Source organism: Mustela nivalis (genome assembly GCF_964662115.1).
Source record: "Mustela nivalis genome assembly, chromosome: 14".
Lineage (NCBI taxonomy): Eukaryota > Metazoa > Chordata > Mammalia > Carnivora > Mustelidae > Mustela > Mustela nivalis.
In genome coordinates, this window is record NC_139033.1 from 75,482,854 (window position 1) to 75,509,768 (window position 26,915).

The 26,915-nt window shown below is 37.9% G+C and overlaps 1 protein-coding gene across 8 annotated transcripts in view; it reads left to right on the plus strand.

The window, feature by feature from the left end:
* Nucleotides 1-26,915, plus strand: part of PTPRM (protein tyrosine phosphatase receptor type M) — a 749,942-nt gene that overhangs the window by 473,490 nt on the left and 249,537 nt on the right. For all 8 annotated transcript variants that reach the window (XM_082697317.1, XM_082697320.1, XM_082697313.1 and 5 more), the window contains exons 9-11: nucleotides 6,149-6,258; nucleotides 16,381-16,582; nucleotides 19,552-19,654. In XM_082697317.1, coding sequence (XP_082553443.1) covers nucleotides 6,149-6,258; nucleotides 16,381-16,582; nucleotides 19,552-19,654 — 415 coding nt within the window. The remainder of the gene's footprint in view (nucleotides 1-6,148; nucleotides 6,259-16,380; nucleotides 16,583-19,551; nucleotides 19,655-26,915) is intronic.

Consider the following 26,915-nt stretch of genomic DNA (forward strand, 5'->3'; position numbering starts at 1 on the left):
CAAAGAACTTGAGAAACCCATCAAATGAATGTACTTACTTATTCCTGGGAAAAAGAGATGTTACACTTTTTTTTTTTTATGCAGCTGATTATGCCATGATCCTTAATTATTGAATATAACATACATTAAATGTTTACAACAATACTCTATTGTACCATTTAAAGAAATAATGAAGTATTTTTGAGTGTTATTACCTATATAACACCCAGCATATTGCTGTGGAAGGAAAATGTGGGAACAGCCAGGATAAATGAGGAGCTGACCCTACAAATTCCTCTTCTCTTTTCTATAGCCCCACAACCTACCTGTGCTGGTTGTTCTCAAATAGTTGTCTTACTGCCATTATTTTTGTAAGGAATATGAGTTTGCTACAGGTCACCCCATCAGACTGAGGCTAGAAGCCCTGTCTCTGTTTCTTTCAGTTCTTCCTTATCTCTCTGAAAAGTGAAAAGAAAGTACCAACGTTGTCAGTGGGTCACCTCTGACTCTTCCCTACCCTCATACCCCCGCATTTCTGTGCTTACTTTGGTCCTAACTCCTGCTATTTCTACTCCTAAAATATTAGAGTGTGCTTTTCTCTCCTTTTCCACTACTATATGCAGATCCTCATTGTTTCATGCTGAAATTTCTAGCCTTCCTTGGTGGTTCCAGTTTTACCCCATTCTAATGTTGCATACACACCCACAAAAACTAATTTTTAAAATACAGTTGCATGTCTGTGGTGTTGGTTGTTGTTTCTTCTCCTTCATTTATGATTTTATTTACTCGAGTCCTCTCTCTTCGATGTCAGCAGCATTTTTCTAGGTAAGTCTCCTCTAGCAAGGGAAATAAAAGCAAAATTAAACTTTTGGGACTACATCAAAATAAAAAGCTTCTGCTCAACAAAAGAAACAGTCAAAAAACCCAAAAAGTCAACCTACTGAATGGAAGGAGGTATTTATAAATGATATATCTGATAAAGGGTTAATATTCAAAATATATAAATAACTTATGCAACTTAAAGAATTTATACAACTCAGTACCAAGAAAACAAGTAATCCAACTAAATGGGCAGAAAACCTGAAAGACATTTTTCCAAAGAAGATATACAGGTGGCCAACAGACACATGAAAAGATGCTCAACATCACTAATCATCAGAGAAATGCAAATTAAAACTAAGAATGGCTAAAATAAAAAACACAAGAAATTACAAGTGTTGGCAAGGATATAGAGAAAAAGGAACCCTCATGCACTGTTGGTGGGAATGTAAATTGGTGCAGTCCCTGTGAAAAATAGTATGGAGGTTCCTAGAAAAACTTAAAAATAGAAATACCATATGATCCAGTAATTTCATGACTGGGTATTTGCCCCCCCCCAAAATGAAAACACTATTCAAAGACATATGCACCCCTATTTTTATTGCAGCATTATTTATAATAAGATGTGGAAGCAACTCAAGTTTCCACATATAGATGGATGATATATGGGATATTATTCAGTTGTAAAATAGAATGAAAGCTTGCCACATGGCATGGATGGACATAAGGGACATAGAGGGTGAAACAAGTTAGAGAAAAACAAACATCAAATGATATCATCTATATGTAGAATTTAAAAAAATCAAATGAACAAAGGAAAAAAGGGGCAAACCATAAAACAGAGAACAAACTGATGGTCCCCAGAGGGGAGGTGGGTGGGGGGGATGGGTGAAACAAATAAATGGGATTAAAAGTACACTTACCCTGATGAGCACTGAGAAATGTATATAGAATTGTTGAATCATTGCATTGTTCCCCTAAAACTAATATAACGCTCTCAGTTAGTTATACTTGAATTTAAACAAAATTTAACAATAAAATAAAATACATTTGCATCGTGTCACTCTCTCCACGGAGCTCTCAAGGACTTAATATAAATCTTGACTTTCAAGGTTTTCTCTATTCCTGACTCCTTCTCTAGAACTAGTGGCTTTTCCTCCAGTGCAACTCATTCTGCAAAGATGTCACCCAGACATCAGTGACAATCAAGCCATAGCTCACGCTTCTTCCATTCCAGGCTCTTCCTCAAGGTCTGCTCTCCTGGGCCTCCTGCCCTCCACCTGGCTGCCTCTTACTTCCATCTCCTTTGCTGCCCTCCAAAGGGCTCATCAGCCTTTAGGTTTTTCAAAGAGCTGCCTCCAATGCTTATAGCCTGTAGCACTCTCATCCTTCTGACCTCCTTTGCACCTGATAAGAATTTTTAAATCTCTGGGCTTTAATTTCCTCACTTGAGAAGTGAAAATAGTAACAGTTCTCAACCATATTAGAGTTAGAGGCAATTTACATAGAGAATTCTTTGTAGGTGACAGGGGTGGGAGGGACACTTTAATAAGTGGTCATTATTATTGCTATAATGATTCAAAGCAATTCCTTATGACCTTTCCTTGATCTCTCTCTCTCTGTTACATACAATCTTTTGTCTCTTACCTATAAACTAAAGAGAAAATCCTTCTATTCCTCTGTAACATTAGGCATCATACTGAGTAGGTATCAAAACACTCAAAAGTATTCTGTTAGTCCTTAGATAAAACAATAAAGTTTGTTGATAATCGTCTCATTCGTGTTTAAATCAACAGTAATGTTTTAATCAACAACAGGGGAAGATATAGTCATTTCTAGAGATGAGCAGATATGTCTTATTCATGAACCCACATGGATGGATCCCCTTACCCCTTTTGGGATTCAGATTGAGAAAGGACATGAGCTAGGAGTTCTGTTAAGTTCTGTCAAAACTTGAGATCAGAATAACTTATCTTTTTGTTTGTTTAAATTGTCTTGTTATTCCCAGAAGTTGGGGCATGCATAATTTCCAAATAAAAACCCATTATTTTCATTGCACACTGTCATCCAGTTAATTAGAAAACCTTTTATTTCAAATTATATTTCCTAACAACAACAACAAAGACTTCAAAAAGAGAAAGAGAAAGAAAGACAAAAATAGAATAATTGTCAATACCGAGTTTGAAGAGAAAAGAATGATGAGGTCACTTTATGTATCTACTATTATAAAAGGCTACAATTCATTGAACCTTGTGAGTTTTACAGTGGTATACTATTTCTATTGAATATTATTTATCTCATGAAAAAATGTGTGGAAAAAAATTGTCTTTTTACTAATGTTAAAGGTATCACAAGAGAGAATATTTGTATGTTATTTAGAGTTTGGATAGTAAAGATGAACTTAGTCCAACTTCTTCATTTTAAACATGAGGAACCTGAGACCCAAGAGGTTCAGTGAATTGCCCAAACTAAATAGTTTAGTTACTGAGAAGTCTTAAATGAGAACCCATGCCTGTAATCCTGAATCAGTATTTTTTTTTCTGCCAAGCTATACTGAGCTCTATTTAAAATAACTATAAAATCCTACATCTACCTCTGTACCCCCTCATCTAAAAAAATGTGGACTACCTGTGAGTGTCCTTTTGCAATTGTAGGCACTCTTTCCAATCTGTGGAGCTCTTACCCACCCTTAAAGGACCATTCATAGCCTCCCATAATCTAAAACTTCTTCAACCCCCTTTTATAACTTTATTGAGATGTATTTACCCATTCATGAGTTGATGGACGTTTGGGTTGTTTATACTTTGGAGCTATTATGAAAATGTTATTAATATTCATGTATAATTTTATATTTGTGTAGAATTTTTTGAGTAGTATATGTTTTTAGTTCTCTTAGGTATGTACCTAGGAGTGAAATTCACAATCTGCATCTATTTGAAGAGCTGCTAGACTATTTTCAAAGGAGATCCTTTGAAATTCTCCTTTGAAAATGTAGGATTTTTATATTCCCTCCATCAGTGTATGCGGATTTCAATTTTTCCACATCTCCCCAATACTTATTTTATCTGCCTTCGGACTATGGCCATTTCAGTGGTGCGAAGGGCTATCTTGTTGTGGTTTTGATTGGCATTTTCCTGCTAGGTGGTGATGTTGAGCATCTTTCCATGTGTTTATAGGCCATTGGTATATCTTTTTTGGAGAACTGTTTATACAGACCCTTTGCCTGTTTTTAATTGGATCATTTGTTTTCTTATTGGTTTTTAGTAATTTATGTATTTAAGATATAAGCCTCTTGTGAGATACATGATTTGTTAAACTTTTCTCCCATTCTGTCTTGTCTTTTCACTTTCTTGATAGTGCCCTTTGAAGCACAAAGCTTTTCATTTTGATGACGTACAGTTTATCTGTATATTTTTTTTGTTGCTTTTGCTCTTGGTGTCCTGTCCAAGAAACTATTGCCTAATCCCAAGTCATGAATATTCACATCTATGTTTTATACTAAGAATTTTGTAGTTTTAGCTCTTACATTGAGCTCTTAATCAATTTTGATACAATCTTTGTATATGGTGTGAGGTAAGAATCCAACTTCATTTTTTTTTAATTTTTTTTAAAGATTTTATTTATTAATTTGACAGAGAGAAATCACAAGTAGACGGAGAGGCAGCCAGAGAGAGAGAGAGAGAGAGGGAAGCAGGCTCCCCGCCGAGCAGAGAGCCCGATGCGGGACTCAATCCCAGGACCCTGAGATCATGACCTGAGCCGAAGGCAGCGGCTTAACCCACTGAGCCACCCAGGTGCCCCCCAACTTCATTGTTTCACATATGAATATCCAGTTGTCCCAGCACCATTTGTATTATCTTCCCTTTAAATTTTCCTGGGCCCTTAATGAAAACCAATTGACTGCAAATGTAGGTTGTACTCTCAGTTCTGCTCCACTAATTTGTATGTTTATCTTTATGTCAGTACCACACAGTCTTGATACTGTAGCTTTGCAGAAAGTTTTGAGAAGTGTGAGTCCTCTCTCACTACTTTATGATTACCCATAGAGTCACCAAAAAATTTGATCATGTACCTTCAAATATATGTATAAGTAGGACAGATATACTAGTTTTTAAATAGAATAGACACACTAATATACTAAATTTTGTACGATATGATGCAATGCAAAAACTGAATTTAAATGAAAATGAGATAAACAATATTTTAAAAATAATATTAAGTGTTATTTTATAGAAGATTGGCAGGTAAATTTCCACCTTTCCTTATGTTAATTATATTTATCTGAAAACTAGTCAAAAGGTGTTGCATATTTCAGGTTTTAAAACCGGCATAAAAATTCCCAAAGTCTTTTGTATCGTTAATTAATAAAATTTGTTTAAATATTTATTATTACATATTATCTCATCTATATCACATCTTTTTAGAATATCTATTTTGTGTGCATTTTTAACAGATATATTAAATGTCAGTACAATAGTTTGTATCCATTTTCCTTTCACATAATTTTGTCACTTGATATTGTAACTGTAAAATATATGAAAATATAAAATTATAAATATAAAATTCATCTATGATAATGTATATAGCTGTCATTTATACTCATTTTTTGTGTTATATTGTGTGACTATAACAATTTATTAAACCACTCAGTTTGTCCCCAAATTATTATTTTTGTTTAAAAAATTCTATGTCGGTGCACCTGGGTGGCTCAGTGGGTTAAGCCTCTGCCTTCAGCTCAGGTCATGATCTCAGAGTCCTGGGATCGAGCCCCACATCAGGATCTCTGCTCAGCAGAGAACCTGCTTCCCGATCTCCCTCTCTGCGAGCCTCTCTGCCTACTTATGATCCCTGTCTGTCAAATAAATAAGATATTTAAAAAAAAAAAAAAGCTATGTTGACATCTTACTATATGTCTCTTGGTACATACATGCAAGAATATTACTAGGAAATCTACCTGGAGGTAGGATTATTGGGGCATATGATACATGCCTCTTTAACTTTACTAAATACTACCAAATTATTTTTCAAAGTGGCTGTACCCATTTCTGCTCTCATGAGCAACGTGTGGGAATCTTATTGCTCTATATCTTTATTTCTGAAGAATGTAAAAGTTCATTTAAAAGGTGATTACTGAGCTTCGTCTAGTTGATTCAGACTTTAAAAAAAAAATGTGATGAGACTATTTTCTTCGTAAGGACAGTGTGGCCAAAATGGTTTTAAAAGAAAACTAAGTGTATCTATGGACTATTAAATCTTATATCTCAGTTGAGAGTGAAAAACCTAATATGTCTAGGAAAATCTAATTTGGGGGAGTCTTTCAAACATTTATTGATTTCTCACCCCCTTCTAGTGCCAGGAGCTGTTCCTACTGAATCCATCCAAGGAAGTACTTTTGAAGAGAAGATATTTCTTCAATGGCGAGAACCAATTCAAACATATGGTGTCATCACTTTATACGAGGTAGTATATACATTCATTAGTAATTTAATTTTTCATTATAATGTCTATGATAGCTAAACTGTCTAGTATTTAAAAATGCATAATGGCATCATGTCTTTTAAGAAGTTTAACGCCTTTGATAGCTACAATGCTTCTTGCATAGAAGCAAAAAAACAAAAAACAAACAAACAAAAAAACCGGTTTTTCAGTTATGTGTCATTTCAGGAAGTATGCTTATAATGATTTGGATGTTTCTAGACTATATGTTATTATATGTAAAGACACAACACGGTATTTTAAAAAATCACCCATATTAAAAGCAGTAAGTATTTTGAAGTGTACATTGATTAGGAGGCAACCACATAGTCTTATTCTTGCTAGCTGTAAAATATTTTACTCCTGAATTATAGAAGAACACTGATTATCCAATTAGCAAAGTCAATAGACATTGTCTCAGGGGTAACAATAGAATAATGTCTTTTGGTTTCTTAGTATTAGCAAAACATCCTTTAGACTTCCTTGACATAGTTTCGTCTACTGAGGCATATCAAATGATTGAATGATAGAGAGCAGAGAAGAATTTGATGAATTGTTCCAGGGAAAAAATAACAGCAGTAACAGGGAGTGACAGTCATCATCACGTCTGTATGAGCATCATTTCACTGTGCCTATTGTCATAGAAACAAGCAGGTGCATTTTTTTAAGCAAGCATTTATTTGAATGCAAATTTAACAAAATTATATGTTGTTAGGTCTCTAAAAATCGCGGCAATTCCTCTTATGGAACCTCTGCTTGAATACCTTTCAGAACTACTGACAAAAGACTGAGTAGATTAGCTGTCAGACAGTAATCGCTGGTAAACCCCCTCCCTGACCCAACTAGCCTTACATTTATGTTTCCTTACACCTTTAGAAAATTGGTATTGAGATGCAAAAAATAATGTTTTTAATTGAAAGCTAAACAACATAAGAGAAAAGAAAAAGTTGATTTTCATGTTAAGTTATTGACGCTGTTCCTTGGGCGGCTTCATTGTAAATGAATTCAGTGTTATAAAAATCTGTGGCTCAGCTTTGAAAGAACTAAGTGTTACCATCAAACAAGTTCATATTTTTTTCTCAGTGATCAGATTTTTAATTGATATTGTTGGGCCCAAGACCATTTTCTGGGCTCAGTTTTGGAGATTCCTACCTAAGAATAACAGATATTTTCCTAGAAAAGATAACAACCTTTGAACCAGTGTTAAGTGTCAAGAAATAAGTCCATCTGTCCTAAAAGCCACATGTAGATATCTAGACAGACAGAAAATGATAGCCAGATTCATTCTTCTTGATGCCACTGAACATACTTCTTTGTGTAGCAAGTAACTTTAGCACAGAAACAATAGGAATAATAATTCAAAAGAGGAATCCGTTAATCTCTCTGAATTCAGCAGCCAGGGTCTCCCAGTTGAACACTGACCTAAATGCTGTTATAATTGGGGATACCTGAATGTGCCTTAAATCAGTTTTTAAAAATCAGATCTAGGTAAGTAGAGCAGGTTGGTTTACTTTTCTAGGTACCAAAGGGAAAATGTCAAGTGTGTACATCAGGCTTCAGTGATGAAATACAAGTTTTCTCGCCACCAAATCTTTCTCTCTCTTAAACCCCTTTCTGTTCACGAAATAGGTCTTAGATAGGGTCTCAGGAAGGAGCTCTTCTTCAGCTCAGATGCACTGTATGCCATGCCCAGCGTGAGCGATAGTCAGTGATAGGCCCAGCTTCCTCCTGGAGCCAAAGACTGATGTAGAGCCAGATTTGGTCCCCTCCGGAGAACCATCGTCTCTGGCTACGGACGTCATGCTAAGGAAATAGAGAACAGTTGTCCCCTCAAAAAAGGCAGGAACCTTAGGGACAGTGTATTCTGACATAGAAGCACATTTGACTATAGGTAAAAACTGGAAAGTGAGGTAAATTATCATAGTTGAAGAAAAACTTAGTAACAAATGATACAGGTGTTTCATTAAAATAGGAAGTACAGTTGGCTCATTTTTGCAGAAGAGAAGAGAAAACAGGTTGAATACTGTAGATGTTGTACATGAATATGCTATGGGTTCAGATTATTTTCAGGTTCTCGTTATCTATTAGGCAAATATACCACACCATCAATGACTGGGAAATGTTCACATCATTGTTTTCTGCCAGGAGTCATGGCAGTTGGCAACATTAAAGCATTCTTCCGGTCCTAGTCTTTGCCTCTCCTTCTCATTTCCCTGACAACCATTTTCAGCCTTCTTGAACGAGCCTTTCCTTTCTGTTTTCCCCACCTTTGTTCTGAATCTAGCTCTTTTGGTCCCTTACCTCTTGATCAGTCCTTTTAAAAAAAAAAAATTATTAACATATAATGTATTATCTGCTTCAGGGGTACAGGTCTGTGAATCATCAGTCTTACACAGTTCATAGTACTCACCGTACCACATACCCTCTCCCTGACCCCCCAGCAACCCTCAGTTTGTTTTGTAAGATTAAGAGTCTCATGGTTTGTCTCCCTCCCTGGTCCCATCTTGTTTCATTTTTTGATTAGCCCTATATTTTTATCAGAGTCATCTGCCTAAAACCTAGATTGATAAATACAGCTTTCCTCGACAGTGATCAAAATTTTAATTTTTTTAAATTAGAAATGTAATATTGCTCTCTGAAAGAATATTTTAAGTACAAAAGTATTCAACATAATATCATTGCTTCCCAATTTCACTTTTCAGAGTTAACAACTGGGTATATGACCTTCCAAAATTTTACAAGGTAGAAGTTATAGGGCAAGCAATCTCTATTTATGAATAGAGATCGATAAAATTTAATAAATGCTAGCAAACCCAGCATTTTTTACAAGAATACTACACCATATAAGAAACTACCTCACATCATTAAAAAAAAAAAATACCAAAAGGACTGACATTCTAAACACAAAAGTTAAACTACCAGAACACTATAAGAAAAATAAAGAAGATATTTCTGTAATGTATCTTACTAAGCTTGACATAAGACCTGGAAGTTATATTTTAAAAGATTGAGAGATTTACCTTCATAAGAATTTAAACTTCTGAACAACAAAAGATAGCACTAGTAAAGGTCTAAATACAGACAGAAGACTTGAGGAAATTATTTTCCTTATTTATAACAGTGGATGGGCTGTTGGGCACATTAAACTGACTTGATACAAATTGCTAAGAAATGGACAAAGCATTCCATTAGAAAAACTGGACAAAGAATAAGAGGAGGCAGCTCATAGGAAAAAGATCCAAGTAGCATTTAAGTGAAAAGATACCTATCCTGGCTCAGTGGGTTAAGCCGCTGCCTTTGGCTCAGGTCGTGATCTCAGGGTCCTAGGATCGAGTCCCGCATCGGGCTCTCTGCTCAGCGGGGAGCCTGCTTCCCCCCACCCTGGCCCCTGGCTGTCTCTCTGCCTACTTGTGATGTCTCTCTGTTAAATAAATAAATAAAATCTTTAAAAAAAAAAAAAAGATACCTATCCTACCTTACTAATGATTCAGAAAGGAAATAAAGCAAGTGCTACAAAAAGTTTAGGTCTGTGTTAAACAGTGATGTGGGCAAATGCACGTGTGCATAGACTGTTGTTGGAAACATACATGTTGTATCTCTTACATAGGCAAATTGGATATCAAGCATTGCATAGAAGTTTATCAGCCAGTAATACTCTCCAATACAAAGGGGTATATACATATGTCCAAATATTTTCATTGTACCTCACTAACTCTATATGGCTCTTGATTGCCTAGTAAGTAAACTCCAGATTCCTGGCCATGTTCCCATCGACAAGCTTTGGGAACAAAATATATATTTTCCCTATATATGATATACATAAATATTTTAAAATAAATATAATATATAATACATTTACTATATTATATATAATGTAAATATTATATAGATATATATTTAATGTAAGATATATATAATGTAAATATTATATGTATATATATAAAAGAGAGAAAGAGGAAAACCAAGAAAGAGACTCTTAACTATAAAGAGCAAATTGATGGTTACCAGAAGGGAGTTGGGTAGGGGATGGGTTAAATAGCTGATGGGAATTAAGGAGGGCACTTGTCATCATGAGCACTGGGTGATGTATGGAAGTGTTGAATCACTCTATTGTACACCTGAAACTCATATTAAACTGTATGTTCACTAACTGGAATTTAAATTTATATGGAGGGAGGGAGAGAGTGTAAAAGGTACGGGGAGAAGACAGAAGTATAAAAGGTACTGTCCCTTCTCTTCTAGAAGTAACAGTACTGACAACAACTAATGATAGAATGAAATAAGTACCAAAAGCAAACCACTTTAATGTGTGAGGAGCATAAAATGCAGTGTTGTGGGCACATAACAAAGTAGAATATTCTGGATTTGTCAACAGATGGGGACATTCAGTAGTTAAAGACACCTGAAGGTCCTGGGTCTGGATAACTGGGCTCAACTAAGCACTACTGACTGAGATAGGGAAGAGTGTAGAAAGGAGTAGAATTTAAGGGCCATGTCAAGAAGTTTCATTTCAGTATTCAAGGCCTGCCATGATCTAATTCCGACTCATTTATTACTGCATCTCCCAATATTTTTCTCCTGGAACTTAATGAGCTACATATATGGAATATTCTTTTCTCTGAAAACCTTCTAAACTATCACACCACCTGTTTTGGCTTATTTCCTTCTTTCCTCCTGATGCTCTCCTTTCCTGTCTCTTCTGCCTCTCTTTCAGTTTTTTATCTAAATATTATTTAAATACATTCTCTGAAGTATCCTAGGTTCTTCCTCCCCAGAAATCAGATTTCATTATTCCTTCCTCTGATTCTTTGGCTCTTTGTTAAAGGACTGTATTTAACACTAGCTGAAATTCCAATCAACTCACACTCCCTAAAAGATTTTTAATCCCTTTCTGGCCAAAGATTGCATGTTATTCTATTTTGGTTCTTTATGAATCTTTTGGTTCAGAACTTGAAACTATAAGTAGAGGAAGTGAAGGTAATTTGAGAAAATTTCAAGCATCTATGTATGAACCAGAAATCATCCAATATAAGCAACAGTTGATCCCATCTCACCTAAATGTAATCCCCACCTATGTTGTTTGCATGTCAGTTTGCTTTTGACTTGGGACATCCCATAAAACTACATATGCCCAATATGGAACATCAGCATTTTTGGTTTTGTTTGTTTGTTTGTTTGTTTGTTTTCAAGATTTTATTTATTTATTTGGGAGAGAGAGAAAGAGATCCCAAGTGAGGGGGAGAAAAGGGGAAGAGGGAAAGGAAGAAGCAGACTCCACATTGAGCAGGAAGCCCGATGCGGGACTAGATCCCAGGACTCTGGGATCATGACCTGAGCTGAAGGCAGACACCAGGCACCCCGTCAGTGTTCTTCACACAGACTGCATCAAAACTGCCTTGGCCCTCAGCCAGTGATCCAGTGCAAGCGTGGAAGCAGTCCCAAACTTTCCTTCTGGGAGTTTCCTGCTGCTCTACTATAGTCTGGCACTTCATAGGCTCTTAATGAACAAATGAAAAAATAAATGCCAAAAGGACCTGGTACATTTGGGTCTGAGCATGGAGGCATTTCTCTGTGTCCTTTAGAACAACTGCTCAGATAATATGCAGATCCCACAGACCATGGATTCTAGAATGGATTGCTCCTGTTCCTGTGGAGCGCGGTTTTTTATTCCTGGTATTCTGGAATGGTTTTGAAAGGGGTCAGTGGGCTCTGGGTGGCTTTGAGAGGGATTGATGACCTTTCTGATGTATTGTGTCTGTACATATACAACATGCTTGGTTGTTAGGGATTTGTTCAAAGAGAGGGAGATGAGGGGCACCTGTGTGGCTCAGTCAGCTGAGCATCCCACTCTTGGTTTGACTCAGGTCATGATCTCAGGGTTGTGAGATCAAGCCCCACATCGGGCTTCGTGCTCAGCATGGAGTCTGCTTGAGATTCTTTCCCTCCCTCTCCTTCTACCCCTTCCCCCGCCACTCACTCTCACACACACACTCTCTCTCAAATAAATAAACAAAATCTTTTAAAAATAGTGAGGGAGAGGGTCCATAATTGTTATGAGTGCGTGCATTAGTGTGTATGTACATTTTTAGGGGTCGGGGAGAGAGGATCTATTAATCTTAGCAAATTCTCAAAGGGCTGTGAGCAAAAGTCCTGTGACGGAGCCCCTGTTCAGCTTATCCTGCATGACCATGGTGATAGGTGAATACCAAGCTATGCGCCCCGTGGAGCAACAGGTCCCTTGCTCCAGCATTTGCTTTCTGCTCTATGGTCAGAGCGGTTGCCCCGACGGCCTACTTGCCCTAGTAAGAGCACGAGTGAGCGCATGTGCACACCTCTTCTCCCTGGGAGCTTTTTGAGGAAAATGTATACTCATTGCAAAATATGTACAGATCACTATGGGGTCAGAAAGAAGAGTAAGACATCAGTACCTCCTCAGAAAGGAAGATGCATTTAGGTGAATAGTTCCACTTCCTTTGGCATATTTAAGCCATGATTTCAGACCACGCGAGAGCGTTCACAGCACACCATGATGTCCACCATGATGTCTCGCCAGGTGAGCTGCACGAACACAGCCACAACACCAGGCATTCAGCTGAGCCAGTGATGGTTAGGCCTCGTCCTAGAAGCTTTGCAGAGAAGGAAATGGGAACTCTGGCTTCAGACATGGCAGGTCTGCCTCAACTTCCAGCATCTTTGAAAGCATTTCCTTCTTCAGACACTTTTTTCCTTTCCTTTTCTTTTTTTTTTTTTTCCTTCCTTTTGATTTCCATGACAGCTCTCTCTGTTGGCTTTTCTGGTTCATTTGTTGGTTTCTCCTCCTCCACCACTGATTATATTAAATGTCAGTGTTCTCTCTCAAATCCTTTCCCCAGCGACCTCACCCATTTCCTAAACCATAATATTGCAATGTTGATCACCTGCACATCTCTATTTCTGGGCCAGACCTCTCCAATCCCAGCCTGATACCGTGCACACTATGTCCACAAGCCAGCAGTTCGTTTCCCCTCTTCCATTCCATCTCTTTCAACAAGCGGGGCTTTCTTTTGCTTAAGCCCCAAATATGGAAACTATCCTGCATTCCTCCAACACCCCTCCCCACGGCTTCAGTTGATCACTGACTTCTGTCCATTTTGACTCTCAAATATGCCTCATTTACTGCCTTCTTGGCCATGCTCACCTTATTCCCAACCATGGCACTGTCAGAAGTGCTGAAGGTTCCCCCGTGGTCTCTGTGGTGGTTCCTGGTGGCCTCCCTTCCTCCCCTAACTGCCTCCATCCAACAAACAACTTCTCCCCCTGGCAGCTAATGTGGTCTTTTCATAAGGGAAATTAGATCCTTTGGTTTTCATGCTTTAAGATGTTCCAAGGCTCCCCATTGGATGCATCCATGCTTCTTATCTTAGGGTACAGAGCACTGCATGGTATGGCCCATGCCCACTTGGATCCTGGTCAAAGGACCACACTCACCTCGCTTGCTGGGTCACAGTCACACAGGCCTTCTTTCTGTCCACTAACTGTGTGCAGAAAACTCCTGCTTCACAGCCTTGGTTCTTGCTGTTTTTTCCCAAACTCTTGGCATGGTAGGCTCTCTCACAAAATTCTCCTCAGATTTTTTTTAAAGATTTTATTTATTTATTGGAGAGAATGAGACAGAGATAATGAGAGAGAGTAGGAACAGAGAGGAGAGGGAGAAGTAGACTCCCCGCTAAGCGGGTGCCTGATGCAGGACTCGATCCCAGGACTCCAGGATCATGACGTGAGCCAAAGGCAGTCGTTTAACCAGTGGAGCCACCCAAGTGCCCCCCAGTATCCTCAGATTAACTGTCCGCCCCTCATTGGCCCCTTCCACAGTCATTTCCAGTGGCTGACCATGTAGTCCTTTCTCCCTACAATATTCTTTGTCTTAGCACCGTGTTTATTTCATCTACTTAATTTTAGTATTTTCAAATTGTTAATTTACTTCCTGCATCTCTCCGAGCTCCACCCACTGTAGTCCAGATGCTGAGCTACCTGCGGGCAGGGCCTGTGTCCACCCACTGACCACAGTGCTTGTGGTGTCAGTGTCCACCCCATCGATATTCCAGTGGAATGACTGACTCTGAGCAGGGAGAGAAGGCAGGTCATAGATGGTTCAATCACCTTCCAAGCAGGTGAATGATGATGAGCCAAAGAATGTCAGAAAAGCCCAGTGTTTGTGGTACAGAAAATCCTATCCCCTGACCAGAGCAGAAGGTGATGTAATGGCCTTGTGTCAAGTATTCAGAGATATGTTGCAGGTCTTAAACCCCAAGATAGGGAGTTCAGATTTTGTCTCCCATACAAGTGTGTCCCATTAAAGATTTTAGTAAGGCAGTGAGATGAACAGGGAGCTGTACCTAGCCCTGGTGGGCTGTACTCATCCTCATTTATGAAGACTGTATCATAGGTGTTGAATTGTGTCTCTACTTAGCCATCAGCCTGTTACCTCTTCCAGGACAGGTCTCATGTCTCCCCCACCATGTGAGATCCCAGCTCAGAGAACCGAGCTTGGGTCACCGGAGGCAGGCAATGAATGTGTTTAGAATGGGTGAATGAATGAATGAATAAATAAACTTTGGGGAGCAAAAATGCCATCACAGCTTAGACCTACCCTCTCTGAATGACCCTTTTCTCTAGAAGTGTCAGTATGAGGACTAAGCAGACAGTGAAGCACACAGTGGTGCCGATGCTGAAGTTCCTCCCAGAGCAGCAGGTGGGAGACGCTGTCTTGTTTCTTGACTCAGAGTAACCTTGTGAGGGAAATAGGCTGGAGGGTTAACAGTAGATATGCCGCCTAACTCTGAGAGTGGTGTGTACTGTAGTGATTAATATATACAGCAAACATTTTCTTGCCAAAGCTTAGATGATTCAATCTAAATAATCTCGCAGAGAGGTCCCCCTAATTATAATGACATGGTATAAATATAAGAATAAAGAATGTCAATTATCACTCCGTATAATAACAGTGTTAGTGTTCATGCACATAAATTATAAGTAAGTTTTCCTATTTAAAAGCAAGAAAAGTGCTCTGTTTTGCAATTTAAAACTTTTGATATGGCACATTTAAAAATTATGTCATTACAACCAGTAGAAGTTCGTAATCACCACTAAAATGCGCGTTCGTGAATAGTTGATGAACTACTTACAGTAAAATTCTTTAAAAAATCATTTGAAAGGGCAAATTTAAAGATACCTATGATATATTTATTTTCACACATTCCAGACACATCCAATGTGCTTTAAACACCTGTTAAGTGGCAAACATATAAGAACCTTCTAGGGCAACATAGGAATGTTGCCCTAGAAGGTTCTCTAGAATGGCAGCTCCTACTCCCGCACGGTGATTTACATATAAATTTTAGTAAATGAAAATTAAATAAAATGCTCAGGGCCTCAGTCTCACGAGCCACATTGCAAGGGGTCTGTCACCACTTGTGGCTGGTGGCTACTATGAGAGTGCAGAGTAGAACATTTCTAACATGACAAGAAGTCCAGTCGGATAGCGTGGCTCTGAAGAAAAAGTAGTAAATACCACTGTTCATGAGCACCACTGTCATACCATCAGGAGCTCCTGATGTGTGTCTGGGATTTATTGTGAGACCAGATATCTTGGCCCACCCCGATGAAAACGTTTAAAAGCACCCTTGTTCCCAGGAGACAATACTCCTATTCAGTGCAGAATCAAGCTGGCCCCTGGATGAGAGATGAGGCCTTACCCTTGTATGGTCCTTATCTGTTTAAACTAGTTGTACATTTTGTGATGTTGTTTTAAGCCAACTGTAATGTAGTTTTTCCAAAGTGACATTTTGAAAGCAAACAACTTCAAGGTATTAGCTTAAACCTGAACTCATCCTTTATGTTCTAATCTACTGGCTTTCAGTTCCTCTGTCTATAAAAGTAATAACTCAAAGCAGTTTTGGCTGAGTTCCTGAGCCCCTTCACTGGATCCAGGATTTGAAGAGTCTAAGTGAGTAGAGGAGCTTATCATGAAGCATCTGACAGTGCATACATCACAGGGGTTTATTGGATAAAGATGTGATCCTGGTGCACCTGCTCCAGACATGTTATCGCTTTCTTATTCTCCTGCAGATCACCTACAAAGCAGTCAGTTCCTTTGACCCCGAAATAGATTTATCCAATCAAAGTGGAAGAGTTTCAAAACTGGGGAATGAAACCCATTTTCTGTTCTTTGGACTGTATCCGGGGACCACGTACTCCTTCACCATCCGAGCCAGCACAGCTAAGGGGTTTGGACCTCCAGCCACAAATCAGTTCACCACCAAAATATCAGGTATTATACCTTTGTGACTTATGTCTTTCATCAGCAGTGGCGGTTTTTGTACCTTTTCATCCCCATTGTCAAGGATACAAAGCTCACCCCAACTGACCCATTGTATTCAGATGAGCACTTGGGCATATGTGCAAATCAGACTCATGGGATGGAATAAAATACTGCAAGTACTTATAATTTGGAAGCTTAAGATCCTTCTGCATTGGCAAGTAGCCACGTTGTGTCATTTTGCACTAGAGGACCTGAACATAGAGTGAGGGTTCTGGTCTGCGTGCTCCTGTCCCCTTCACGGTACAAGTTACCAGAGCAGCACCATTGGAAAGATCTCTGTGGTGAGCCATGACTGATTTTGTTCCCCGGGGGAAAGACCGCATTATATGGAGTCTGCTTCCAGAAGGATCAGCCTTCATGGGGACCTTTACCGTTCATAGTTGCACATCCTCTGCAATGACAGAGGGGTGGTCCCAGACACTTACATCCCCCAGCTTTTTGCTGGTAGAGACTCAGTTATGCCATCCAACCAAAGATATAATTTGAGAAGTAGTTCTGGGCATGTGCAACTGTGCAGAAAATGTGTTTGTGCTTCAGACTAGAGGAAATGGAGTTGCCATCTGCTGTGGGATATATAATAGCAATGAACACAATTCCATGGACACTTCCTTTTTCCATTTTCCCCCTTTGGGTATGAGTGGTGAAGTGTTTGAGTTTTGACCTTGCCTGTTTTGGCTAGGGGAAGATGAGCAGGAAGCTGGTGAGGGGAATAACTCTAGCTAAGTAATGTTTAGCTTTATTTTTTTTTTTATCTATTGTCTATTTTTTATCTTTATCTATTGTCCCTCATTTCTAGTTTTTCGGAAGTTTTGCTTAGAATCAGAGGCAGGCTTACAACAAGAGTACTGTAGGGGTGTGTGGGTGGCTCATTGGGTTATGTGTTTGCTTTCAGCTCAACTCATGATCCTGGGGTCCTGGGATCAAGCCCCATATCAGGGCAGGGGTTTTCTGCTCAGTGGGGAGTCACTTCTCCCTCTCCCTCTGCCCTTTTCTCTGCTTGTGTGTTCTCTCTCTCATATAAATAAAATCTAAAAAAAAAAAAAAAAGTACTATAAGCACTCAATTAGGTTTTGAGGGAGGGAGGTTTGGAATTTTCTTTTTAAGGGGAAACTTGAGGGGAAATTTTTCATCATATAAGATTTTGTTTATGAACACAAACTCAACTTGAAGTTCAACATACACTTGATATTTCATAACAAACATTGGGTAATAACAATATGGAGAGTTGGAAGAAGAGGAAGATGCCCTTGTGAGGTTAGGAAAATGCCATTTAGTCCTACATCTCTGGAGACCACTAGACTTGGAATCAGAAAATCTGGCTTCTAGTCGTAATTTCTATGCATGCCCTCTCTGATCTTGATCAAGTGCACTGATAACCTAGATGTAATTAAGGTGATAGAATCTGGTGCTTTAACTTATGATGGAGACTGAAGAGGAAATGTGTGCCAGTATGTGTATCTCTAAGCCTTCTTTGTTTTGGTAGTTTCCCCCTATGGAAACTATATTTCAAAGAGTATTATCTTAAAGATGTTCTTTTAGAAAAAAAGAATTCATTTTTTTCATTTCTTGTTATACAAAAATTCTATTTGATATGACTCTGACCGCTGTTAGCCTCCCAAGTTCCTATAGTTCTATCCAAAAACAAAGACAGTTGACATTTTTGTTAGCCTGCACAGACTCATCAAGAATAACTATTTGATTTTTATAGTTCAAAGAAAATTACAGTTTATGGGCCCCAATTTTCTACTTTCATGGACCTCAGAGAAAGAACTATTCTCTATACAAAATGTAATTCTGTGTTATGAATCGGAGTTAATTTTTAATAGAATTGGAGTTAATTTTTAATGCTGAGAAAATCCAATAAATGGAAATGAGATATAACCCATGCCTTTTACATAAAAGCTTTTTATATGTAAGAGATTTAAAAAACTATATTTGTAAAAAAAATGATCACTAGTGTTCTCATCAGTCACCTACTCCTGTGGTTCTTAAAAAGACCATGTGCCCCCCACATCACAGCTTTGATCCATCTAGTCCATGGCAATGACAAAATTATTGAAGAACTCTATCATTATCTTCACATGAGAAAACTAAACAATCTAGAAAACAAAGAATGCCAGAAAATAGACTTGGAAATAGGATTCTCTTGAAGTGGGGGAAAAGAATGAACATTGGTAGAATTGTATTTACCTGACACCCTTTATTTTCTCTTTCAATTCCCATAATAACCCTAGAGGGTAATTTCTCCTATTTTGAAAGAAGGGTAAACTGAAGACCCAGAGATAATTCGTGAACCTAAGCTCTTACACTGATTAAAACAAAACAACAGAAAGTCAAACCAAGCCTTCCTTACTCCAATTCCCGTACCTTTTCCACCTTCCTGCTCTCCCTGACAGCCCATTCGTGGTCACTAATTTCAACGAGCCTCTCTGGCTTCTACAGTCTTCTTCAGGTTTCTAGATGGATCTGTGGCATACACAGAGTTTTCCACCTTGACGTTGATGGGAGAGCTATAATATTCAGTTTTATGATCCTAGTGATTATTTCTTAAATATGCATTTAAAGCTATTTCTAAAGAAGAGCATACCTACCAAGAAGTATACACATTGTAAGTGCCCAACTTGATGTATGTTCTCAAGCTAACCTACACCCATTCATCAAGAATGCAAATCAAGAGAGAGACTATTAGTACCACCTCACAAGCCCCCTCATACTCTCTCCCAACTTGAACTCAGGATCAAAGAAGTTGACATATACTGGTTTTAGCAGCAGTTCCTCACAGAGGCCGCCCATGGTCGGTTCATAACTATAGTTGAAGTGCACTGTGTTCTTAATGTTCTTTCCAAACACAACTAGGAGGAAAACCGAAAAGATCGGTCAGAAATAACGAATCTCCCATCACACATTTTTCCCCCCAGCGCCCTCTATGCCGGCTTATGAGCTCGAGACCCCTTTGAATCAAACGGACAACACGGTGACAGTCATGCTGAAACCAGCACAGAGCCGAGGCGCACCTGTCAGGTACTGAGTCAAGGAGGGGTGGGCTGGCTCCAGAGACACAGACCCTAACATCACACTAATGAATTTCTTGACCCTGTTTTCTAGGGATTTGCTACAAACATCAGTCAGCATGTAAACCCATTTCTTTATTAGCTCTAATTAAAAGAAATGACTCAGGAAAGGGGACATGCTTTGATGTGGGGTGATCAAGTATTGTGTACAGAGTTTGATTCTGATGCAAGTGGGTTGTTCTTTGAAGATAAGGAACAAAAGCCTTAGTCTTTTGAGAGGTGGCTTTGAGTCTAACAAGTAAGTGCTTGCTGCAATTTTGTTACCCAAGGGCCAATGACATTTTTATCTTGAGCTCTCATCTTTCAATGGACCTTTGGGTTTTTTTGCCTGTTTGTTTGTATACCTGGGGTTTTAAGTCAGTTAACTTCTGGGAAATTGGCTGATTTCTCCATTGAATATGTGGTGTAACTTTTTTTTTTTTTTTAAAGAAACAGATGATTGGAAAGAGCATTGTGAAGTCTTTATTTGAACATATTTAAGTTTATTACCAACATGTAGGCCCTATTTCTCATTCTGCGGTGATTTATATAGCTAAGAAATTACAAAGTGTAACTTTTACAGTGAATGAATAAAATAAATTTATTCTTCCTAGGAAGGAGCAAAGGAATGCCTGAATAACTCTTGAGTATGAACTTGTCATAAGCTCATTAATCTATATAAATGAAATCTCTACTTGTTTCAGAGCGATTTAGATATTCTGTACCATCAGAATAGATTCCCTTCAAAATAACCTATTATTTCGAATAGCGTACTCTGAGGAAACGTTTACATTCCCATTTAGGGTATGTTTCAGTACTCCTGGTATAGAATTTTACTCCATTAACCTTTTGAAACCTGGCTCTACTTGATCATGTTTTCACTACAGTATCATAGGCAATCAGTTGGACTTCTTTCTACATGATAAGATATGTACAAGTTTCATTTCACAGAGTTAGCAATAAAAAAAAAAGCAGCATTCTTTGATAGGCAAGTCCAATGAGGGTGGGATCACAGAAATTTTTATTTGAAAAATGTAAAAAATTTTAGGAGACAATTTCTAGTTCGCTCTGTTGACTTGACATAGCAGGAAAGGATTTTCATGTCAGGGATTGAGGACTGCCCTCCATAAGTGCGGTCCGCGAGAACACTACGAAATGTGTGAAAGCCCTACTCCAAATTTAAGATATTATTACTACTAGAAAAATGTAGCCGCTGACACTACCTAGGCCCTTTGTGCTGACTTCTGTACAGTGCCAAGGGGTTGCCCTAATCCGAATGACCCAAGACACATGCTCATTAGACAGCTGGCCAAGATCCGAGTGTATCCGTGGCCATGGGTCAGACTTTTTTCACTCCAGAAAGTTGAAGTCTTATTAGATGAAAACTGATGCTCTGACCATGGCCTTGGGAGCATCATTTTCTTGTGACCCGTTTAAGAATCGCCTAGACTCAGCAACATGGGCTGTTAGGACAGGAGTCCGTGTTCTCCTACAGAAGCATTAGGATAAAATGAAAGCGTATAGGCCACTCACTTTCAAGGCCTCCACAAATGGAAGGGATCTGAAATCCTAACCTTCCTAACTCACATAAACTCCTTTTCATCTTCTGTTCTTATTACCTCTTTCCTTCAAACACTTTCAATCAGATTTTCGCCCATATAATTCGCCCATATAAGTCTGTGTAGGACTTTCCAAGTCTGAGTTTTCAAATGATAGTCCTTTGGGTCATCTATATCATCCCCCTTCCCAATTCTCCTTTCCTTACTTTTTTTTAAAGTGCCTCTTACATCCACACTACCATTCATATTTTCTAAACATGCCTTTGTTTAAACAAGGCATTATCTTTTTGTTTTCTTTTATACCTTTCTAGTTGTTTTTGGATACTGGAGACTTATCAGTTGGTTAATTGTAGATATCCTCAGGCTTTTTATTCTTATAAAAGGATACCTTCAAGTGCTTGTCAGAGTGTCCAAAATACATGGCTTCACCATGTTTCACATCATTTCTTGAAGGCCAGTCTCTAACTCTGCTAATATTTCAGTTTCTGTTAACACACCCTCCTTCACAACTGTCATGATACCCTATTTCCAAGCTAACCATAGCTCCACTTTGATTAAACATTGTCTTGTCAGGGAACCTGGGTGGCTCAGTGGGTTAAAGCCTCTGCCTTCGGCTTGGGTCATGATCCCAGGGTCCTGGGATTCAGCCCCACACCGGGCTCTCTGCTCTGTAGGGAGCCTGCTTCTTCCTCTCTCTCTGCCTGCCTCTCTGCCTACTTGTGATCTCTGTCTGTCAAATAAATAAATAAAATCTTTAAAAACAAAAACAAAACAAAACAAAAAAAAAAAAACATCGTCTTGTTATTGGCCAAACATTCCTTGAATTTGACAGGGTTGCTTTTCATCGTCTCTATGATACCTTCTTCCACAATATTAGCATCTTGAAATTCGTAAACATACCATCTATGTTCATCATCTAAATCCATGCTAGAATCAAGATCAGTTCTTATGGGAAACTATTCAGTAAGCGTTACAGGCAAACCCACTACACATACCATCTTATCTGGAAGGATACTTACCTTAAATGTGTAAATTTTATTAGCACAAAATTGAGAATGGAAATTATCATGACCCCACCTGTCAAAAAGTTGTGTGTTTTTGTTGTTGTTGGGGTTTGGGTTTTTTTGTTTTGGTTTGGTTTGGTTTTGTTTTTTGTGTGTTTTTTTGCAAGAAAGTGAATGTTCTTTTCAAGGGGTTTGGTATTACAGTACAACATAATGGGACTGATTATCTATTGAGTAGATGCAAGACCAATATAGCTAGAAAGACTAGTTTGGAAAAAAATGTCCGTAATACTTTGAAGCTAAATGAGGTATATGAAAATTTTCAATTTCATTTAATGTTTAGAGAAATAAGAACTCTGATTAGGGAATCATGGGGACCTAAAATATAAAGCCATAATGTAGATTAAAACATTTGAACACATCTGGAAATTTGCAAAATGCACATGTAATCAAACTGCAATACAAGAAGGCTTTTCCCAAATGATAAGATAAAGACTAGAAGAAGGAGGGAAATGGAACTGAACATCTGTTTGCTTTCCTGGATTTCGCCCAGTATGATATGCTCAAAAATACTGTCATTGTGTGATTTCCAAAGGCAATTCTTTCAATTGATTTGATTTTTCTTTAATCCATAATCATTGGTGTTAAAAATTCAGTCCCACTTCATTTATGCACTTCACCAAGGAAGGTGGTTTTGCATTGATTCCACTACAGACCCTCAGCTTGCTTAATGCAGATTCTTAAAATTGCACTAAACTCTCAAGGTAAACGATTGCTGTCTTTTTATTGATCAGCACATCAGCACTGTCACATAAAATTATTTAAATCCTGAGACGGCCAAGAAGAACACAAATTCCGTCATTCTAGCCAGTCAGCCAGCACCTAGGACAGAATTTTAATGTCTATTCATGGATTCAATTTTTTTCTTTAATAAGACAGGGGAAAGCTTAATTTTCTTTTACTCATTTAGAATCTCCTCATTCCTCTTTCTTCTCTCCACTGTTCATTACACGCAGACAGTCCAACAGAGAAAATCCTTGTAATTTACCAGTAAAATACCAGCTCTAAATAAAGAATAAGTAGTTTTACACAAGCTATGTGCTTTTCTTGCACTAATAAAAATTCTCTCCATGATTTTACTCTTTTGCTGTATGTACTGTGTGCCAGTGTCCCTCAATGATGTTTTATACCTTCTCATGGTCTACAGCACGAGACCTCAGCACGTCGGTGCGCCTTAGATGATGGTGTTTTCAAATGACTCTCATTTTTGTTCTTTAGGCATTGTTGACTCAATTTATTCATAAATGTTTTGGAGCTATATGTCTTCTTAATTAAAACTCAGGGCTTGAATATGCTAATTAAACATTCTGATATTCATTTCAGTGAAACGTTAGAAAATTACCATTTTAAGGACTCATTCTTTGATTCATTCATTCAGGAGAAACTACCGAGTGGGGAAAACATCTATTTAGAGGTCTGTCCATAGGGATGGGAGGTGGGCAACAATCAGAGCAACCAGAACAGTAAAGCAGATGCCTTAATGTGAGAATACGCTTTGAAAGGACGGCAGCCCCCTTGTTCTTCTAACAAGGGTAGTCCTAATTGTTTTGATGCTGTGCTTTTACTGCCATTGGTAACTTCTTATACTATGGTTATCTTTGCAATGAACACTTCCTCAACAGTTATATTTAAAAAACAATTTGCAGTGCAGTGCCTGGGTGGCTCAGTTGTTAAGCGTCTGCGTTTGGCTCAGGTCATAATCCCAGAGCCCTGGGATCAAGCCCTGCATGGGGCTCCCTGCTCAGCAGGATGCCTGCTTCTCTCTCTCCCACTCCCCCTGCCTCTGTTCCTTTTCTTTCTGTCTCTCTCTGTGTCAAATAAATAAATAAAATCTGAAAACAAAACAAAACAAAACAATTTGCGGATAGTTTTGGTTGCAGGGATCAGGGCCACAATCTTAAAGCAAATTGGAACTTCACTACATTATGAATGGGGAAGAGATGAGGTCATAAGGAAGGGATGAAAGAAATATTTTGCCTTATTTTTTTAAAGCACATATTGGGTGAGCCTGGTGGTGGGTATTATGGAGGGCGTGTATGACATAGAGCCCTGAGTGTGGTGCATAAACAATGAATGCTGGAACACTGAAAAGAAATAAAATAAAATAAAATGAAAAAAAGATTTCAAATGAGACAGGGAATATTTTCTGTTAGTAAAAGGCAGGCATAAATGTTTTTATTCATCCAAAACACTTTTGATTTAAAAAAAAAAAAAAGATGTGTACCATATAAAAACTTCAGTTTTATGCATAAATCAAGAATTTATTTATTTTTATATAATATATTCGGCTTTTTATAAAAAAGATTTCACCTTGAACTCATTGCCACGGTAGACTTGACAAATGTGTGCTGTTTTCATTTACTCTTCTCTGTCACTTTTCCCTTTATGCTGGTTTGCCTTATTAGATAGCCAGCAAAACGTGTATGGATTTTAAAGCCTCATTGTTCACTTCTAGTATTTCTGCATTTACCCAAACTACTCATCAAATATTCTTATGTAACAAATCAGATAGAAAATTAAACCTGCATTAAAGGATGCTATTTTTTTCTCATCACTGAGCTCTTTGCCCTTTGAAAACTCTATGCTGTGTTCTTAGACTAAGGTGAAGGACAGGTTTTCATTCTGTTGTGGATAAATAGTCAGTAAAGCAATTATATTTATCTTAAGAAAATTTATTAAACTTCCTAAAAATGTCTGATTTGATCCTGGAGCAATACGGAAGACCAGATTTGTTCTTTTTTCGTGGCCATCAGCTTGCACTCACGTTCCCAGCTGGTTGTCACACACAAGTTTTTATTAAAGGGATTTAGCAGGAGAATGTCAGGGAGTCTGTGAAAACTGACACCTCGGATGGGACAGTGAAACAGATCTTTTGACAGGAGAAGCAAAGAAAGAGATCATTATAATTAATGAGTGATAGGAGACAATTGTGTGTTTGGTTTTAAGAAGTTTCCTGCAGAAATTACACTTGTTAGCATATAATTAATTATGGTTTAGGAAGTTTCATATTAGGAAGTATGGACCAGATATTAATTTTTGAAAAGTTCTTTTAAGGCAGCAGCAATCCATTTGCCTAACATCAGTAAGTCCAAGGAAAGACATTTTCACTCTGTGCATACCACCAGCTTGGTCATACTATTCTCTTCTGCTTCATGCAAGGAGCCTGAAAGCAAATCAACATTATGAGGTTCTTGTAAGGATTAAAAGAGGTAGTTTTTTGTTTTTTTTTTTTTTAAACACTCCAAACTGTACTTCACACCTACTAACTGCTGTTTAAGTGTTTTTCCTTACAGCAGCCCTTTCAAACTGAGTCAGTAGGTGATTTGTGTTGTTTCTTTTCATAGAACTAACTCTGGTCCTCTCGCTTTTCCTTTGTCTCATTTTTTTAAAAAATCTGATAACACAAAGAAAGTCTTACTTTTACACGAAAAATAAAGGATTTAATAATTGTCTCTATCAATAAAATCCATAAATAATAGAATTCCAATAAATTCTGTTATCTCTACTATATTTTGAAATTGGATTGCATCTGGCTACCTATTTACTTCTGCATTTGCAAGTTTTTGAGAATTGATATTATAAATAGGTAATGAACCTTTCTTTGCCCCAATTCTGTATGTAGTATAGCTCTTTAAAAAGTTGGATGTTTCCCTGCTGGCTTCTGAACCCTTAGCTATTATGGTTATTTTTACTGAATAAACTTAACCATAGAACAAAAGGAAACTGATCTTCTGTTTACAACCATTCTGAAAGTAAAATCCATAATCTGACACCAGATTATGGGCAGTTGGTGATACACGGTACTTGGCTCAGTGAAGTCTAATGTCCTCTTCACCACTGAAGAATCTGATTCTTCTTCCCATTTCTTAAAAAATATCTGTATGCATACTTGTGATTCAAGTACCATCTTATGGTCATTTAATCATTATGATTATCTTAGAATTTATTCCCTAGATTCTAAAAATTATCTTTTTCATCAAAACAGTTTTGTCCAAAAATTCTATCTTGGGCCAGAGGAACCAGTTAAATCATGATTTGCAAATGTTTTTTATTACTTTTTCCCCATAAGTTTATGCCTTTATTTTATTTTCTTGTTGGAATGACAATATTATTCTGAGAAAGGAAAAACTATCGTGTTTTCCTTCCCCACAATGCAGAATTTATCTTAAGACCCAAAGATCCTGTAATATAAATTTAAAGTAATATAATTTTAAATTAGCTATTTTAAGTAAATGTATAATTTCCGTATCTAAACAGGGCTTTTCTGTAAATTACGTAGAAACTGCAGAATCAATAATCAAGAACATTTTACCCTGAGTCCCAAGATAGCATCAGATGTCATGCATGGCCTTTTAGGCAAGTAGAAGCACTCTTTCCTCCTTTGGCATATTCTAAGGAAGAAAGAATAATAGTCAAATAACCACTTTGTTCCATGGGTCACATAAATTGTGGACTTATCTTTTAAAATGAGACCCAGGATGTAGAGAAGGGACATACTCGGAAGTTAAATAAACCCGGTTTCTAATCCCAGCTCTCTCAATGATGAGCTATGTGACTGTTACCCATTTCTTCACATCTCTAAGCCTCATCTTTGCAGAGCAAGGTAATA